The sequence below is a fragment of the Nyctereutes procyonoides genome, unplaced genomic scaffold (genome assembly GCF_905146905.1).
Source record: "Nyctereutes procyonoides isolate TBG_1078 unplaced genomic scaffold, NYPRO_anot_genome, whole genome shotgun sequence".
NCBI lineage: Eukaryota > Metazoa > Chordata > Mammalia > Carnivora > Canidae > Nyctereutes > Nyctereutes procyonoides.
The window spans coordinates 6,203,221-6,224,177 of record NW_026575044.1 but is presented as its reverse complement, the minus strand read 5'-3'; the positions used below and the strand labels follow the sequence as shown (position 1 = coordinate 6,224,177).

Here is a 20,957-nt window from a genome sequence, read left to right as displayed (position 1 = left end):
CTGCCCATTGGGTAAACAATTGTTACATCTTTTATTAAGTTTTTATTGTTGCTATTATGGCAGCATCTCACTTCACATTGCCTAGATGTAGTAAGTGCTTAAAACTTTTTTTAATGGAAGAATTTCTTATATTCATGAATATAGACAAACAGGTGCTTTGTATATACTACTTAATATTCACAACTACACTATGAAGCTGGAACTTTTAATATTTTACAAACAGAAAATGAAGCCTAAAGAGATTAAATAATTTCTCTCTAGGACACTAGTTAATAGAAGAGAAAGATTCAAATAAAAGTCTTTCTAACTCCTGAGTCTAAGCTCTTAAACATCATACTGTATGGTCTCTGCATGCAGAACCTATAATTGAAGTTACAAAGGTTTTTTTTTTGTCTTTCCTATCTATATTCAAAAACATCATATATTACATCTGCTCAAAAATTTGAGAAACTACACATCTGACTTGTATATCTCTGAGGATCAACAAAAACATCAGATAAAATGTTTTTTAACTCATTGGTAACATTAAATATTTTTAAAAGTTGAAATTATCAATAATTTAAATACATAAAAGTCTAGAATTTACTATAGATTTCAAGAAATTATGCTTCTCATATAGATTTCATTTTAATCTCCCTAGCATTTGGATAATATTGACAGAAAATAGAATTTATCTCCATTTAACTGATTTTTATAAACTGAGGTAGCCATGCACATATCTGAGTTTACAAATCAGTATTAGAAATAGAAACAGGTCTGTGAAGCCTATGGCTAACATTTTACTCAATGATGAAAAGTTGAAAGCTTTTCCTTTAAGATCAGAAACAAGACAAGAGTTCTAACTCTTATCATTCCTATCTGGCATAGTACTGGAAGTCCTAGCCAGAGCAATAAGGCAAAAAAAAAAAAAAAAAAAGGATTAAAAGTATCAGAATTGAAAAGGTAGAAGCAAAATTGTCTCTATTTTCAGATAACATGATTATATATATAAAAAATCCTAAATGCTCAACCAAAAAAGTTATATTTAATCAAAGAATTCAGTAAAGTTGCTGAGACAAAATTAAAGTACAAAAATCAATAGTGTTTCTACCCACTAACATGCAATTTCTGAAAAAGAAATAAAGTAATGGATCCCATTTATACTAGCATGAAAACAATAAAGTGCTTAGGAATATATTTAACTAAGGAGATAAACAATGCCAAAAACCATAAGACATTGATGAAAGAAATCAAAGACAATCCAAAAAAAAAAAAAAAAAAGGAAAGGTATCCCATGTTCATGGATTAGAAAAATTAATATTGTTAAAATGTCAACCAAAGCCATCTATAGATTCAATGCAGTGCTATCAAGATTCCAATGGTATTTTTACAGAAGTAGAAAAAACACTCATAAATTCATGTGGAATTGCAAAAAACCCTAAATAGCCAAAGACATCTTGAGAAAGAATAATAAAGAAGGAAGTATCACACTTCCTGGTTTCAAGCTATACTATAAAGCTATGGTCATTAAATGTACTGGCATAAAAATGGACAAATAGACCAATGAAATAAACACAAGCAGATACAGCCAACTAATATTTAACAAGGGAGCCAAGAATACTCAATAGAAAAAAGATAATCTTGTCCATAAATGACACTGGGATAACTGGATATTCACATGTAAAAGGATGGAATGGGATCCGTATCATACACCACTCACAAAAATTAACATAAAATGGATTAAAGACTTAAATGTAAGACCCAAAACCATGAAATTCCTAGAAGAAAACATAAGAGCAAAGTTTCTTGACATAGATTCGGGTAATAACTCTTTGGATATGACCTAAAATACAAGCAACAAAATCAAAAAGAAAGTGAAAAGACAACCTATAGAAGGGGAAAAAATATTTGCAAACCATATATCGGGTAAGAGGTTAATATCCAAAATACATCAATAATTCATACAACCAAGTAGAAAATAACCTAATTTAAAAATGGGTAAAGGATCTGAATAGACATTTCTCCAAAGAAGATATACAGGGATCCCTGGGTGGTGCAGTGGTTTAGCGCCTGCCTTTGGCCCAGGGCGCGATCCTGGAGACCCGGGATCGAATCCCACGTTGGGCTCCCAGTGCATGGAGCCTGCTTCTCCCTCTGCCTATGTCTCTGCCTCTCTCTCTCTCTCTGTGACTATCATAAATAAATAAAAAAAATTTAAAAAAATTGTTTAAAAAAAAAAACAAAGAAGATATACAAAAGGCGAATAGGTACATGAAAAGATGCTCAACATTGCTAGTCTTTAGGGAAATACAAAACAAAACCACTATGAGGTATCACAGCATCCTTGTTAGGAACAGACATCATCAAAATAGATGACAGATAATAAATGCTGGTGAGGATGTGGAGAAAAGGGAGCCCATGTGCACCATTGGTGGGAATGTAGATTGGTGAAGCCACTATGGAAAATCATATGGATAATCCTCAAAAAATTAAAAATAGAACTACTATATGATTCAACAATTCTATTTATGGGAATATATTCAAAGGAAACTAAAACACTAACTCAAAAAAGTATCTGCGCTTTCATGTTCATAGCAGCAATATTCACAGTAGCCAAGACATAGAAACAACTTAAGTGCCTATTAATGCATGAATGTATAAAGAAATTGTGGTGTATCTATACAATGTAATATTATTCAACCATAAAAATGAAGAAATACTACCATTTTTTACAATGTGGATGTACCTAGAAATCATTATTCGAAGTGAAATAAGAAAGAGAAAGAAAGACAAATACTATATGATATCAATTATATGTGGAATCTAAAATTTAAAAAAAAAAACTCACAAAGTTAGAGAAAAAGAGATTAGGCTGGTGGTTACCAGAGGTGGAGAGTCAAGGTAGAGAGAACAGGGAATTGGAGGAAGGTGGTCAAAGAGTACAAACTTCCAGTTACAAGATAAGTACTAGGGATTTAACATACAACGTGATGACTACAACTAGCATTGCTACATGATATGTAGGAGAGTTGTTAAGATAAATCCTAAGAGTTCTCATCACAAGGAGAAATCTTTTTCTTTATTCTTTTCTTCTTTTCTTTTTATTTTATGTATATGAGAAGATAATGTTAGCTGGATGTGTTGTCATAATGTCACAATATGTTAACTAAACCATGATGCTATACAACTTAAATTTACACAGTGATAGAAGTCAATTACTCCTCAATACAATGAGGGGGAGGGGGGAAGCCTATGATTACCACTATGGATCTATTTTCCACTCCAAATTTGCAAATGAATGTGATAACTAGGATTTGGATCTGGGCACCAACCTGGGTTTGGAATCAGATTATCAGGGATTAGAGGAAATATTGGTATGATCCCAGAAATCCAAGCAGGGACCCAGGAGAATAGAGTCAGTTTGTGTTCTACTTTTCCATTGACAAGAGAATGCTTGTTTCAGCTCAGGGATAGGGTTTTCCAGATAACTGAAGTGGCATATGGGGCAGCATGGAAAATCAAGTGAAGCATTGTATTCCTGATGTATAACAGGATGCTGGCACAAAGCATTCAAAACGTATGTGTTGGACGAATGGTGGATGGATGGATGAAATCAAAAAAGAGGGAGCTGATGAAGAGTGTTCAGGAAAGATCTGTGAACTACTGAGTGGAGGGAGCAGGGAGCATGGTGGATGTGGAATCATTTTAGCCATTTTCCCTAACGAAGGTGTGCTGGAAAAGGGTGAAGAATCTTCCAGGTGAGGTCATTCACTCAGAATTCAGTATGCTTGCAGTTAGAGGAGCACTGCTGTTAGACTTACCAGGTATAGCAGTGTTCTAAAATACAGGTTTGGTTATGATTTAAATATGACAATGCCAACAGATCAGGAGATGACAGCCATTGGAGAAAGACAGTTTGTTTTATTCACAGATCTAAAGAGAAGGGAGCTTGAGGAAAAGTCCCAGGGTCATCCTAGAGACAGAAGTGAGGGAAGCATGAACAAGGACTTTTGTTTTGGTTTACGAGGTCAAGGAAGAGGCAAGGCAGGGTAAGCCCTCTTAGGATTGGCAAGTTTGAGTGATTTTGGTGGGATCTTGGGCCCAGGGGCTGTCCCTAGTTACCTGGTATGATTAGGGCAAGTGTATAGTGGCCCAGAGTGTGAAACCATAAAGGAGGTATTTCAGAGTATGGGCCATGGGTCGGGTTTACATATGAGAAGTGTCCTCACGGGCAAGTTATTTGCTATCTCCAGGAATTAGCCAGCCCTTGGAAGGGCAGTGCCTCCAGGCTCAGCAGGGCCCAGATGTCAAAGCATCAGAACACATAATAAGAAGCCATGACTAATAGAAGCAGAAGCAGAAGCAAAGGGGAGAATGTCTGGAGCCTACCGCACATGGTGCATTTGCTCCCACCTCTTCTTGAAGGCATTGTCAGTTGAAATCTCTGTCATGAAATACTAAGTGCTTTCATTTAAGACTTGCAAGAAATTATAAGGACAGTAGAATCCATCCTTTAATTCTCTACTTACTCAGCTCTATCTTTTCAAACACTCAGGGTCACATTACTTGAATAAACCAAACATTAATAATAGTTCAGTGTTGGACATTTCATGACACAGAGCTTCTAGTTCTCACTGAAATCATTTCTAAGTATCAAGATAAACCTAGATGGGAGCACAGCTTGTGGTCCCAACATCTAGAACACAGATGAGTGAGGAGCTTTCCCAAGACAAGTGGGCATAGGAACCTTGCATGAAGCATGTCTTCTGGAGCCTGGGAGCAAGGCAGGGAATCTCTTCAGAGAAGTTGGCACCCACAGCCCTGACCTGGAGGGATTGTGTCCATGAGGAGACGCTTGGGAAAGAGACTGCACTCACAAAGTTGGCCCTATCAGCAGCTGGACTTCTTTTTTTTTTTTTTTATAAATTCATAAATCCCTTTTGAACAATCTTTGCTGTCACATACAGCACATTAGTGTCTTATAGTGTCAGTGATACAGTATGATTTCTTCTACCATTTTTGTCTCCCAGACAAAGCTCTTCCCCTCTTTGGGGACATCTTCAACTTTCTAAAGCAGATGGGTCTCTGGAGAACCTCATGCAGTGTTGCTATCCCCATCTTAAATGAGGGTATATATTTTATTTTTTTTCACGTCCATCTTGATTCCACAATAATATTTTCCTCAAAATTATTTGACTGCTCTTACCAGGTAGCAGGCAGCCTCATATCACAGGGTCTCCCAGATATATAACTATGACTTGAAAGTATTCACAGATAATCAAGAGTCCACAAAATGGGGCTATCTATGAACTCTCCAAATGACACAGACTTTGCAGGAGACAGGAACTGAGAAGGGGGACAAAGACAGCATGGCCTAACATCATGGTAATATGTCCCCAGGTAATACCTTCCTCTGTGATGTGCAATGGACAATTCTTGGGTGATAGATTTTGCCCTGCGCACCATTGACCTTAAGGGGTCTGCAAGAAAATCAGAATAGAATTTTCAGGGTTGCCAGGGACCTTGGTGATCACACCTAGTTTATCATTCCTTTCCCTCAGATGAAAGCGAAGACCAGCCCTCACTATTTCCCCAAGCCAAACTTGGAACATTTATAGTTTTAAAACTGTAAATGTCCCCATTTCTAGATGGCATCTCATTTTTCTCTCTGCCTTTTCTACCCTTCAATCACACATGATCCCACAGCCATAAGATAGTCATTCCAGAAAGATTCCACACAGTTCTGGGTATGTTTAGCATTTTCCAATGTGGAGGAGACTCCAGACCTTACCACCTTTGATGGTGTGTCATCCTGTGAGCTCTATCACAGTTCAGGCTTCGTCTGAGCAGTTACCAGTTCCAACAGATTCTGGAAGCACCAGCTCACCTACCTCCACTGTCAGCTCCCTCTATTAATTCCCACAGCCCAGGCCTAATCTGCTTTTGGGGTCACATTAAAGTTGGAATTCAAGATTCCTGGTCTGCAGTGGTGGGTTTTTTTTTTTTTACTTGCTTATTAGAAGAGCTTGTAGACCTAGGTGTTGAGATGGAAAGCATCTGTTCCCTTGGCAAAATCTCTTTTGACCTTTGCAAATCCCCAGCTGAATCAGCTAGTCATTGGCAGGGACCTTGCTGCTTTTTATAATGCATGCAACACAGAGGAATATTCATTCAATTCATTGGCATGCGTGACAGAAAGCACCTCAAATGCCAGTGCACCCCAATGAATGAGACAATGAGAATTAAAAAAACCTTTGGCCCTCACCCTGTTGAAAGAATGAATTTTGTGTTCATTTTACAGCTTAAAAGTGTTAATTATAGACCTAGTTGAGCATGCTAATTATCTCTCTTGTTGCCCATATAGATTTGAGAACAAAAAAAATAGCTTCATCTACATGAAGTAACAAGATTGGGGCTTTAATAACCCAGAATGAGGTTGGCTGTGGATATTTGGATAAGAAACCCTTTTGGGCTCTTGAACAAAACCCAAAATGTTCCCTATTCACCTGCTTTCTTAATTTATTTATTGTTGTGTCTTACAGAAATTTTTCGATCTGGAAAGAGAGAATGTTTGTGCTACAAAAGAACAAAAGGACCACAGCTTCCCTAAATTAAATCGCAATAAGTACATGGTGACAGATGGCGCAGCTTATATTGGTAGGTATCAAGGTTGTCAGACTCCTAGAGGATCATGCAGGTTAGTGACAGTCCAGGTCCTACTGTGTTCTTTCATACACAGTATAACCTGGGGGCCTTGGAGGAAACAGGATAGGGAAGTCAAACAACTCCTTGAACTGAACATCTCCTCTAGAGCTTGGCTCAAGTAGGAGGACACCATAGGAGATGTTTTTAATAAGTGTTTTCAGAAATTCTTTGGTCCACTTGCCTAATGTTATAGATGAGGAGATGAAGGACTCATCAGAGGCGAGTCTCAGGGCTCAGTTAGCTAAGCATCTGCCTTGGGTCAGGTCACAATCTCAGGATCCTGGGATAAGGCTGGCATCAGGCTCCGTGTTCAGCAGGGAGTCTACTTGTCCCTCTCTGTCTACACCTCACTCCCCTGCTTGTGCTGTCTCTCTCACTCTCGCTCTCTCAAATAAATTAAAAAAAAAAAGTGAGTCCTGGGAGTTGAACGAGCACAGTGCCTCCCCCTCCCCCCCCGGCCATACCACAGCCAGCCTGTTGTGAATCACAGAAGGCCAACATGGTGGCAACTCAGCACCAGAAAGAGCACTGCCTGGACAACCATCTCACCTCTGTCATTTTATAAATGTCTACCCTTGGAGAGTTTACTTAAGCTCTCTAAACCTCAATTTCCTCATCTGTAAGATGGGGCTAATAATTGTTTCAACTTCGTTGGGTGAAATTTAAGTGGAATATATGCAAGGTACCTTGCACAATTAAAACCCCTGACACACAATAATACCATATTCATGTTAGCTGTTGTTTTTAAGGCAATAATGCTCCAGATGCAGAGATCACATCTACTGGTGAAATTATTTGCTAATGTGTCAGATATGTTCTCCTTTCTTACGGTGTACATGAGTCCAGGGTAATCCCTTAACTCATACTATCAATGGCAGAGCAGAAATTATTATCTATAAAAGAAGGTACATAAACTACAGAACAGCAGTGTGGCTACTACAATGTACAGATGAAGTGGCAGTCTTTCAAAGCAGGAAAAAAAAGTGTGTGCAATGATGGAGCATGGAATATGTTTTTTCCCCCTCCAATTCAGTGAGGGAGTAAATTATGCCCTTTTTGCTTTGTAATGCACTTTATCTTATTTGAATTTCTAAGGCACCTTGCCAATATGGAGGGTGGATTTTATCACCTGCAGCTTAAAAATAAGGAAACATGGACCATAAGAGTGGAAATGACTTAAACACACAAACATGAAGAGGAAGAGGGAGACCTAGAATCCATGGTACCCAGACCCCCGCCCTCACCCCACCACCTGGAACCAGAAAGAGACACTGCCATCAGAGAGCTAGTTACTCCATCCTGGCTCCATGGAAAGCTGTTCTTTTTCCATTTTGAGTAGCTACATATCATATTAGAGAATAGAATATTGGATTTTTTTTAAATGTATATTCTTCAAGTTGTCTTAGAATATGAGAATGTTATTTTACTCATGTTGTCCCTCTCAGTGGCTTAAAATGTCATTATTTAAACTTTCTCATATTCATTAGTTTATGGAGAGTAGAATGAAATTAGCTCCTCTTTAATCATCTGCCAAAAACAAACTCAAAATCATTTCATCAAAACTCGGAACTTTGGGCTCAATAATTGAGAAATACATGTATGGGTCAGGTTTCAGGCACAGTTGGAACTCAGATCTGGATGTTTTACATGGGATTTACCTAAAGCAAAGTGTCATGTGTACATGGAGCAGTTGTATGGTGCCTATATCTAAAAACTTTTTTAATGAATTAAATAATAAGTGTTTTGGAGTCACAAAAACTTCTATTTGAATTCAAGCATTGACCCTTATAAGCTGAAAGATGATGGAAAGTCATGTGACCTCTCTGAGCCTTTGTGTACCTCTGTTTTCTTATCTGTAAAATGGGAATAAAAACATCCACCCTTTGGTAGTAGTTGGAGGATTAAATGAGATAATATATGGAAAGCTCCAAACACTGGCTCTCATCTGTCTCAATACTTAGTAAATATGGATTCCTGGTACTCTCTCTTCTTCTTCCCATATAGTACCTTTTTAAAATAGACTTTAATTTTTTAGAGCAGTTAGGTTCACAGCAAAACTGAGCAGAAAAAAATTCTCACAATCCTCTGCCCCCTTACACACATAACACACAACCTGCCCCATTATCAAACTCCCCATCCAAAGAGGTACATGTCTTATGACTGGTGAACCTATGCTGATACATCAGTATCACCAAAAGTCCATTGTTTACATTAGGGGGTCACTCTTGATATTACATCCTATAGGTCCTGACAAATGTATAATGATTTGAATGTACCATTATGGTATCATATAGAGTCATTTCATTGTTCTACCAGTCCTCTGTGCTCCACCTATTCATCCTTCCCTCCCTGCTAATTCCTGGCAACCACTGATCTTTTTACTGTCTCCATAGTTTGGACTTTTCCAAGATATCCTATAGTTGCAATTATATAGTGTATATCCTTTTCAGATTGGCTTCTTTCACTTAGCAATATGCATTTAAGCTTCTTCTGTATCTTCTGATGGCTTGATAGCTCATTTCTTTTTAGGACGGAATAATACTCCAATGTATGGATGGACCACAGTTTGTTTTATCCATTCACCTTCAGGATATCTTGGTCGCTTCCAAGTTTTGGCAATTATGAGTAAAGCTTCTATAAACACCCACATGCAAGTTTTTGTGTGGACATATTTTCAAACCTACTGGGTTTGAAATCACACAAAGAGAGTGATTGCTGGATCATATGATAAGACTATGTTTAGTTTGATGAGAAACTGCCAAGCTGCCTTCCAAACTGGCTCTACCATTTTGAGTTCCCACCAGCAGTGAATGAGAGTTCCTGTTGCTCAATATCCTTGCCAGCATTTGGTGTTGTCAGTGTTCCAGATTTTGGCCATTCTGATAGGTATGTAGTGCTGCCTCATTATTGTTTTAATCTGCATTTCCCTGATAATATGATATGGAGCATCTCTCTATATGCCTATTTGCCATCTGAATGTCTTCTTTTTTAAGATTTTTTAAAAGATTTTTATTTATAAATTCATGACAGACACAGAGAGAGAGAGAGGCAGAGACACAGGCAGAGGGAGAAACAGGCTCCAAGCAGGGAGCCCGACACGGGACTTGATCCCAGCTCTCCAGGATCACGGCCTGGGCCGAAGGTGTCGCCAAACCGCTGAACCACCCAGGCTGCCCTTTTTTAAAAATTTTTAAAATTTATTTATTCATGAGAGACAGAGAGAGAGAAAGATTGAGAGAGAGAGAGAGAGAGAGAGGCAGACACATAGGCAGAGGGAGAAGCAGGTTCCATGCAGGAAGCCCGATGCAGGACTCAATCCTGGGGCTCCAGGATCATGCCCTGAGCCAAAGGCAGATGCTCAACTGCTGAGCCACCCAGGTGTCCCTGAATATATTCTTTGATGAAGTGTCTTTGGCCCATTTTTTAACCAGGTTTTTCATTTTCTTATTGTTCAGGTTTACGAGTTCTTTGTATACTTTGGATAGCAGTCTTCTATCAAATATGTCTTTTGCAAATATTTTCTCCCAGCCTGTGGCTTATCTCTTCATTCTTTGACAGTGTCTTTCATAGAGTAAACATTTTAAATTCTAACAAAATCAATGATTCTTTTCCTGGGTCATGCCTTTGGTGTTGTGTCTAAAAAGTCATCACCAACCCCTACTTTAACTGGATTTTATTATTTATTATTTTCTAGGCATTTACATTTAGGTTTATGATCTATTTAGATTTAATTTTTGTAAAAGGTGTAGGGTCTGTGTCTAGATTGACTTTTTGGCAGGTGGATGTCCAATTATTCCAGTACCACTCTTGAAAAGACTAGTTTTGCTCCCCTGTATTGCCTTTGCCCCTCTTGGGATCAGTTGACTGTATTTATGTGGGTCTATTTCTGGATCTCTATTATAATGCATTTTAAATGAGTTCATTTTACACACAGCATTTCAGCAAAACATTAATTCCCCAGAGCGAAGCATAGTTCTTGTATAAAAATATTTAAAGAGCATCCAGAGGGAAAATTCATTGATAATTTAAATAATTATCAGCATGTTCTGGAAAACTCTTAAGTCGTCACTCAGACACCTGCTGAGAATGCTGAATTAAGAAAAATCTACACTAGACCTTGCATGGAATTATAGCTCATTAAATCTTCACAAGACTTACAGAAAATCCCCCAAACAGTATCATCTGTCTAATTTTGAATTCTCTGGAGTACATTTGAATCTGGCTTGGCAAATTTGTCCAGAAGATGGTTTGAATTGTTTGAGGGCTGACAAGGGGGTGGTAGGTTAATTGGAGGCACTCAGAAGGCTCACTGAGACACATATATCTTCCCAGTGAGCTTGTGTGTACCCTCACCATGGTTCCTGGGGATGGCACCACATTCTGCCACCTGGACCTAAACATGAATTCAGAAAACTGAAATGGCAGTCTCAGTACCAGGTGGAACAAACACAATTGAGAAAACACTGAAGCAGGTACATTATTCCAAAGTTGAGCCAACCCATGAGAAAGTAAAAGGTGGAAAAATATAATCACACTGGTGGAGGAATGACTCTGTCGTCTAGTGCTATAATTCCTGAGAAGAACCTAATTAAAGCTTTGGAGAATCAAAGATACAGTATCTTGGCTCCATCCACTGTATTGAAGGGAAAACTGAATCTCACAGAATAAGGCTCCAAAATCTGGTCACTTCTCTCCCCTTATCTTTCCCTCTCCTCACACTGACTCCAAAGCGTATTTCCACGTCTGTGTCCTTTAGGGAGTGTGGTCTACAGAGGAGTGGAGGTGTGACCTGATGCTCCAGTCCTGGTGGCTGATGCTGAAGTCTTGGGGAAAATGCACAGTTGGTACCATGCAGGTCTTTAGGATCAGAGGTGACATGGAACAGAAGTTAAGCATGGGCTGTGGGGTCAGACCTGACTGAAAATCAGCTCTGATATATTTTCACTCCTGTTTTGGACAAGTTACCTAAACTTTCTGTGCCAAAATTTCCCCTTCAGTATAATGGAGTATTATCACCTCATAGGATTGTGGTGAATATTGAATGAGATAATGTAATGAAATAATTCACTGCCTGGCATTCAGCAGTAGGAATGAGAATTTAGTGTCTTATCCACAGGTCCTCGAAAGGTGTACAAGAACACAGGAGTCTCCTGTTGATGGGATGACTCAGAAGTGCTACCTGCCAGTGGGCTCCAAAATAATTCTTAACTTGCAGTAGCTACTACTCCCCAGTTTAAGAAGTCCAAGCCTGCATGTACCTGGTACTGAGCATTGCACAAAGCTGCAGCCTCTGAGCATGGCTATGTGTCTGAGAGCACGTGATCAGAAGCATAGCACTGGCAAAGAGACTCCCATGCAATATCACGAACCATTTTGTGGACAGTTCACTCACTTCTAGCAGTAAAATTCGTCCAAAGTTATGTCTATCATGAAGCCATCAGGGGTATCAGTGTGGTGTTTGAAGGCATGACGGGAGACAGTATGAAATGGAAGACAGAGAGAGAGAAGAGTTCATTCTCTATGCTAATAATATTTGATTAAGGGACTTGGTATTAGACCCTGAGGAATAAACTCAAGGAGTACAATGAGAGACAAGGAACCACTTGCACTATTCCAGGTCATGCTGTATAGAAAGGGAAGTTGATACGTGTGTGGGCTCCAGAGAGCAGAGGAGGGCCCAAGGATGAGTACTATGAAGCTCTCTGTGGATGTTTTTTCCCCCGCACAGATGGTGCAGGGCCTTAGGTCAAGGATGTGTCTTATTCAGCAAATATTCCTGCAGTGACGGCTGAAGAGCCGCTGAGGGACTGGAAATCAAGCTCTACACTTAAAAAGCCTTCGGTTTTCTTTATGAAACCAGCTCTGAACCAAAGAGGAGCTCCCGAAATGGGGAGCTTAGGCCAGACCCAGGCAGGTGGTAATTTATGAAATCATTTTGTCAGTCTGGATGCGGCTAAATCTTTTTTAGTGAGAACACTGCTTCGTTTATGGTATTATAGGTAGTTCGTCGAGACCTGGGTCCACACTCGGTCAAACCTGTTCACCTCTTTGAGCCTCTGGCTTTTCATCTGTGAAGTGGGTGTAAATCCTGCCAACCATGAGAGATAATGGATACAAATGCCAAGCCTAGCACTTCGCTTGTAGTAGGCACTTAATAAAGGACAGTTTCTCTCCCCACTAACACCCTTATATCCCAACTTCATCCCTAACTCTTCCCTCTCAAGCTTCAAGATCCTGATCATATGTTTGTCCACAGCCCTTTATGGGTGTGGCTCTCTAATTCCCTAATTGATAAGTTTCTGCACTTTTCTCATTATGTAACAAAATGCTTTCCTGACTCATCCAGCCAGAGTTAGAAATTCTTTTCCCTTGCCCTCCGGCATTGTATGCATACATCTCTTGGTATTGTAATCATGGTATTTCCTTCCTGGACTCCTTGGAGTCAGGGACTGTCATTTTCTGGTGTAGATCATGGCCCCATATACCTACCTAGTAGTTGTTAGACACTCAGTAAATGTGCATTAAATGAAGGACAAAAAGATCAAAGAAATATATGGTACTGAACCATTCTGAGAAGAAACTTTGTTCTTCCACTAGGACATTCTTCCCAATGGATGCCAAGATAGGAGATTTGTGTGGGACTTTGGGGTAGTCTCTCCTTTTACCTACTCCTGCCTTGAAGATGGGCTACTCTTGAGTGACATACAGTTAGCCCCTTCTGGGACAGATTCCAGCCTTTACTACCTGCTAGGGCTGAACTGTGTCCCCCCAAAATTTGTAGGTTAGAAGTCCTTACTCCCAGTACCTCAGAATATGACCCTATTTGGAGTCAAGGTCTATTCAGAGGTAATCAAGTTAGAATGAGGTCATCAGTGTGAGCTCTGATCCAATTTGACTGGTGCCCTTATAAACACGGGGAATTTGGATACAGAGACAGACATGCATAGAGGGAAGAGCATGTGAAGAGACACAGGGAGAAGCTGACCAGGGGAATGGCCTGGAACAGATTCCCCATTTCCGCCCTCAGAACGAACTAACCCTGCCAACACATGGATTTTGGACTTCTAGTCTCCAGAACCATGAGACAATAGATTTCTCTTATTTAAGCCACTCAGTCTGCGGGACTTTGTTACAGCAGTCCTAGCAAACCGATACACTACCTAACACCAAGCAGCTGTTCTGGGGAGCCTAGTATCATAGAACTGCCTTGATTTCCGGGCCAAAGAGCCAGATCCTGGAACCGAGAGATGACTTACACCCCAAGCAAGGAAAGGTTGGTGTATTCAGCTAAGAACTGATCCTCCTTCTCTGATTTCAGCCTTTTCTTTGATATGCAGGCTTGTAAGCATTGTAACTAGAATCCCTGCCTCATTTGTACATAGGAATCAGACGTTGTCTCTTTGAGAAGGTAGTAATTGTTCACAGGATTTTTAAGTGTACCCCTATATATTTTAAATGTTGCTGTTTTTAGTGTGTCTTGTGAATGTCAATAAGAATTAACATTTACCAAAAAAAAAAACCCAGCAGATTCCTTGTTTTGAGTTTCAAGTTGAGCAAAGCTGAAGAAAATGCCAAAATAATATGCAAATATTAATATGCCGTATGTAAGGCCTCTTGGAATTTTTTTTTCCTGAGCTGTCAACACAATTCAATCTCCCTGTCATTTTATTTTTTTTAATGGAGTCTGCTCAGTGTTTCATTAAATGGGGACTATTCCCCCATGGATTTTAACTCGGCAACATTCTCTCCTTTGTTTGTTTGCAGGCAATTTTGACTGGGTAGGGAATGATTTTACCCAGAACGCTGGCACAGGCCTTGTTATCAACCAAGCAGATGTGAGGAACAACAGGAGCATCATCAAGCAGCTTAAAGATGTGTTTGAGAGGGACTGGTATTCCCCCTATGCCAGGACCTTGCAGCCTACCAAACAGCCCAACTGCTCCAGCCTGTTCAGACTCAAACCCCCCAACAACAAAACTGCCACTTACAGCGCCAGCGCCAAGGACCCCGCCAGCGTATAACATGAAGGAAAAACTGATAGGACAGCTGTCTTTCCTATTTATATATAAAGGACTTGAGGAGAGAAAAACAATTTAATATGTCTTTTTTAGGGAAAAAGCACACTTACAAAAAATATTCTCCGAACGCCATGTAATATCTTATCTCACAGTATCTTAGCGGCGTGTACACTCAGTTTAGGACTTTTGTATTTGTTACTCCTGACAGAGAATGTCATTTCAGCTTGGAAGTTAGTTTTTATGTTTGCATACAAATTTTAAGACTTTGATGCCTCTTCCTTCCTAGTTTTAGAACTTTTCCTGCCAACTCACCTGGTTGGTTCTTAACAAAGCTTAGCATGAGGTAAACGCTTTCACACCCTTCTGAGAACTGCTTCTTAGAGAGGTGAGTAAGGCTTTCACCGCAGCCAAGGGACTGATCAAGCCAAGTATTTACCCCGTAAACCGTCTCCAAGACCTCTGCAGTCCTCTGAGCATGAACAGCTGACATCTCATGCCAACCTCAGCACTCTTGAAAACCACCCTTTTACCTCCTTGCTCGTTATCTCTGGATACCGTACCTTTTACTTGGTACCATTTTCTCTTCTCAGAGAATGTTCTTTTTTAGCATCAGCATCCCTCTGTTCACTTCCATGCTAATTCTAAGTATGGTGACGTCTTTTGAAAATATATGAATTCCTCAGAATGGATTACAAGTGGAAATAGCAGTCTTTAATTTTCACCATTCAACTGCATTTCCCCCTCAAATTAATAGTTTAAAACCACAGCCAGCAATATGTATCTTTTCTCTCAAGCTCAGAAAAATTAGGTAGCTACCTGCAAATATCCAGCAAGCTATAGGTCTGCATTATGAGAATAAAGTAGTTTTTCACATTTTTGTTTAGCTTATGGTATTATAAAGGAAAGATCTCTATGCATCTGTGGATTTTAATTTCTTTAGAATCATTCGTTATGCTGTTAAGGGTATGCCAGCAAACCTTTATAGAGCTATTTAATATACCAAATGCTTTTCAGAGAAATGCAATTTAAATACTGTGCTTAACATATTTTACTAAGAAACAAAAATATTGGATTATTGTTCTATAATGTCGTTGTGTGTTGCTGTTTTATATCTATACAATATATAACCCTATATTAATGGAGACCGTTGCCACCCTAGAAACAGGCATGGCCTCCTTAGAGCCCAGAGCAGGAGGCCATCAGGATGCCAGTCTTTAGGTTGCTCCTGACCCCCTCGGGCCTGGAATAGAGTCCTGCACTCTTTGGCCTCGGGTTTCTATTGGTAATGTAGGGACAGTAATACCTACCTCGCGTAGATGTTGTCACGGTAGGAAATATTTATAACTTGTTTTGAAATCAAAAGAACCTATATAAATGCTAAGCATTGTGATGTATAATCTTTTTCTTGAACTAATCTTTGTGGTATCCTGAAATAATCAATACCAGGTTCTTCCAGAGAACCTACAAGGGAAAACAAATGCACAGCTTCCAGCTGCAAATGTGGGTGAACACAGTAACTCAGAAACCGTGCTAGAGATCAGGATTGTCATCATTTTGATGGAACATTTCGTTGGGTCACTTTGACATAAGTAACATCCATATAAACTGAGACATTGTGCCAGGAATTGTTCTTTAGGACCAGCATAAATATGTGTTTTCAGAGCAAGGAAAAGCAATCTCAATTATAATTTTTTACATCTAGAGACTTATTTCTACTCTGCCAAGCTGAGTGATGGAAGAAGCTATGAATCTCATCCAGTGGGTTTGACTTGTGTAGAAGGGCCATTGTTGGTCAGCTAGCAGTCACATAGCTTCTTTCTTGCTGCTTCCAAGATAGGCTTTACTGGATATACGGCCCATCAGTGAAGACAGCAGGAAGGATTGGGAGATTCCTAATGGAATTATTCACCGACACTGGCCAGGCCCTGAGACTCTAAATATTTACCATATCCCTAGTCCTTATTTGAGTAGGGGGGTGTTTCTGTCAATCATTTTAGTAAGGGTTGCTTTGGAAATGATTTTAAAAAGAAAGAAAACAAAAGAACAAGCAAAGAGTAGGTGTGGAGACAAACAAACATACCGAGTTCAATCCTGGGCAAAGAAGAGCAACCAGGGCTAGGTTTGAAAGGACGTCTGAAGGGGAGAGCACTGTTGTCTCCTGGACTGTATGTCACAGCCATGGGACAGGCACTGGCTTGGTGTAATGGGGCCCCTTTCACTGTCCCTTGCTTTTGCATGTGATAGGAGAGAACTGTGTCCTCTATCAAATGATGGCCTTTACCAGTTCGCTTTGAGCCCATCAATAAGGTGGCACCAGGAACTGTGTCCCAGGACTTCGTGCCACCAGCACCACCAGCAGCAGAGCCCTCCCTGACCCAGCGACCCACCTCTTCAGCCAGGCCACTGACTTCAGGAGGCAATGCTGGCCTCCAGATAACCAGGAAAACAGCCCCGCACAGAGAGTGTCTTAAATGGGCCCAGGTCTCCTAAGAGAGCATTTAATTCGGCAGACCTTTCTTTTGCATTTGGATGCTTTATCTACTCCTCTAGGAGTGGCCTTCCTCTTTTCTGACTCTGTGTCTTTGCTGCATAGACGAACAACTTCCATTCCCCCTTGAATTATTTCCCAAGAGAGATAAAAGGCAAAATAAAAACAATTTGAGACAATCTAATGATGTCCTTGTGAGAAATTAGGAGCAAGAGGCTAACTGCTAACTTCCACTGTTTTCTCCATAAATATTACAGGAGTTATTTCCCAAAGGGGAATATGAAAATGAATGCAAACACAATTCAAGACCATAGTTTAGATTTCTGTGCCACTTACATTAACCTAGTGCCTTATTTATTCTCAAACATTGATTTTTAAATGGTGATTCACTCTACGAGAATACTTCTGCTTACTGTGGGGTCCAGTAAGACCTTCTGATGGGCCGTCCAGTCAAAAACATGCATGAAACAGCTTTTGTGTAGCCTGCTATCCTCCCAAGCCACATAGCACTGAGCACCCCCAAATCAAGTCATTGACACACACTGTCAAACATTAACACTGTTGGCCCCCTCTGCACTGCCACTGGCCACCAGTGTATCAGCTAAGTAAATCACAGCTTATCAAGCCACCGGAGAGGAAGTGGAACGTTCTGGATGATATCCATGCTCTCTGAATGCCATGCTTTGGATACCTGACAATGATAGAAGCGAGGCACACTGAAAATGTCCCCACTGTCTTTAAAGGACCTCGAAAAGAGATGTTCATGGATTTCCACAGTGTCGTGGTACATAGCATGAAAACTCGTGTCTAAAAGTCAAAGCAGACCCAGTAAAAGAAACAAAAGAGCTGTGGAAAACTGTACATCAGTGTAGCTCTGGGCACCTTTCTCTATGCAGGCTGTTCCTGTGCTCTGGTGTGTCTCACTGCTGAACTGGTTCTCAGTGAGATGGGTCTGATCACATGGTTGGTTGATCTTACCCTTTAAAAACTGTGTTTTGTTACTGCAGTTACTGATTTGTTCAAAGTGCCTCGCTGAACCTGGGACCGACAGAAGCTCATTTCCCACCAGCCTGTGGCTATTCTCAAGTGACTTTGATTCATTCTGTTTGTTTTTAGAAGATTTTATTGAACTAAATTCCAGGGGAAAACAAAATAAAGAGACTATAAGAATTTCTTGATAAGATCAGACCCAGGGTCCGTCTGTCTCAGGAATTCTATCCCAGAATCTGCCTTTTTTTCATATGTATAATCACTTGTGTGAGTTTCTCTGTCCAAAATTCATTCTATTATCTTTAACATTTAAGGGTTGTAAAGAGCTGCCTTCACTTGCAATGGGACAATTCTCTTCTGAAATGATAGACACTTTGCTATTGGTTGTTCAGATGCAGTCCCTAATGAACAGCCCCATACATTGTGGACAAATGTTCGATTCTTTGGATTTCTGTACTTACTCTCAATGACTGGTGCACTTTATTATAAGCCTTTTGAAGGGGGAAATTCATATAATAATGCCCATTTGGCCTACAGTAGATTGGATAAATGAACCCATATTCAGCATTTTTCCACTTGCTGTGATTTAGCTTTTTCTTTTTCTTTTATATGCTGGTAACCAAATAGCTATTCATCATTTTTACCTTATTGATTTAAATTGCTGGAGACATTTTAATAGCCCTGAAGTCAACTCCAGTTCATTGCCTGCCTTTCCTGTTTGAGAGACTTCCCATCCAGTGGCTGAATTGTGAAGATATTGCTTATTATGGTGACTAGATAGGCATTCTTCAGAAGCTTCTTGAAATAGCAAAAACTGATTTTTTTTTTATTTTTGACCCATCAGCAATCTTGTACTTACAGAGTTCTAAAAAAGGTCACTGATCACTTCTGCTTCTTTTGGCAATTCCCTGAAAAGAAATGAGAGATTTAATAGGCTATTCCGCATTTTCTTCTGTTACGTTCAACTACTAAACTCTGACTCTGTTACAAAGGATATCTTGGATTTTTCATGTTTCTTTATGTAAACAGGATAAAGTTGTACCTGGACATATCTATACTATTAACCTTAAGATCCCTAAATAAATTGGTATGACAAAGGGCTGAATTTGGGGGCATCATTAAAATTCTCAAACCTTTCATATAACCAAATGCTCGATTTTTTCAAAAGTAAACATTATATGGTTTTTTTGTTCCGTGAAATGAGGCATTTATTTTTCTCTTCAGCTTCCAGACCGTACGCTCTGGCTCAGAAAAAGGAGTATGAGCTCAGCTGCCTCACCCACTTACCCACCACATTCTATTATTCCCAGGCTTCAACCTATAATCAAATACACCTGGTGTCTGCTCAACAGACTCAAATTGAATCTCGGATCTAGAGGATTCCTTGAAAGCCATCCAAATCAACCACTCCAAATGTACAAATTCCCTTCCAATTTGGCCACTCAGAAGTTGAGGACCTCCTCGAGCCACCACATCAGGAGTGGTGACTACAGTCCCTTTCTACAAGACCCACACAGAGTGCAGTTTTGTTGATTTGCTAGAGTAACTTGGATTTGAGACATCTTTTCTCTGAAAGAATGTCCGTGGTGGGTACCCTTTTTATACAGGGATGAAATCTGAAGAGGCATACTTTTTTAAAAGCTGTCATTTGAGAGCTTAACAAAGGCTTAACAAAGCCAATTTGATTAATCTACAGTAGTCAATTATAATTTGATTTTATCAGCTGCTTCTGAATCCTGGAATTTCAGGTTTTAAAAAAAATGGCCTAACAATCTAATGAGAGACAATGGTGTGCAAGGAGTCCAATTAAATTATAGTAAGGGCAAAGATTATCTATGATTTATTTTTATTTCATAGAATAATTAGGAAAAAAATTCTCCTTTTACAAAGAGGATATCTGGCTAGCAAACCCATTCCTTCTGGCCCCAGACATGTTAAAAAATTGTTAATTCCTTTATGGACTCTACTATCTTCCATGGGTGAAAAAAAACTTAGGAGTAGTTGAGAAATACTGAGATCCTTGTAAGACACAAACATGGACAAATCTGGTTTCTAATTTAAAGTTTCCCAACATAAGTATACAACAGATCTTGGGAGTACAACCTCAACTTCCAGGATTAAAAATATTGAAAATCTGTGACTTTCCAGTATTACGGAGGAAGATCTTTAAAGACATCTCAGAAAATATGACCCAACAACATTCATGTGATTCAGAGCTTAATCTACAATTTCACTTATTTTTGCTTAGAAGTGGAAATTACCAACTTCTTTAGAAAGTACATGTTACTCAAGGCAACATTCTCCCCCCAAAAAAATGTAGTAAGAGAATGGCAACACCATAGTTTCAGGGAAGTTATGGCATTGATAGAGCATTTTGGAAATCCTCCATAAGAAAGTGTCACTGAGAAACAAAAGGTCTTTTGCCCCCAGGAGTAAAGCTGTGTATTACATCCATACTTCCTGGCTGGTTCTATAGTTTTCCTAGAGACCACATCCATATCTCCTACATGAGCAGAAAAACGTTTCTGTCACATGAACACTCCCCACTGGCCACAGCCAACTGTACCATGACTCAAAGAAACAGTTATGGGTGAGAGGGTAGCCTAGGAAGAGAGATGAATCCAGCAGTTGTGTTCTTGTTGGATGGCATCTGACCCCACCATCCAGAGCCCTCCTTTATAAGGACTCTGAATATGAGATATAGAAAGGAAATGGGCAGTAGTAAGAGCAGCCAAAATAGAAAGGAGTGAAGTCACTCTAATGATGCAACCTTAGAG

The 20,957-nt window shown here is 39.7% G+C and overlaps 1 protein-coding gene across 1 annotated transcript in view; it reads left to right on the top strand.

The window, feature by feature from the left end:
- The window catches only part of PLD5 (phospholipase D family member 5), a 406,589-nt gene extending 387,304 nt beyond the window's left edge, over positions 1-19,285 (top strand). The window contains exons 9-10 of the mRNA XM_055323505.1: positions 6,522-6,636; positions 14,449-19,285. Coding sequence (XP_055179480.1) covers positions 6,522-6,636; positions 14,449-14,705 — 372 coding nt within the window. The 3' untranslated portion in view covers positions 14,706-19,285. The remainder of the gene's footprint in view (positions 1-6,521; positions 6,637-14,448) is intronic.
- Positions 19,286-20,957: the final 1,672 nt, after the last annotated feature.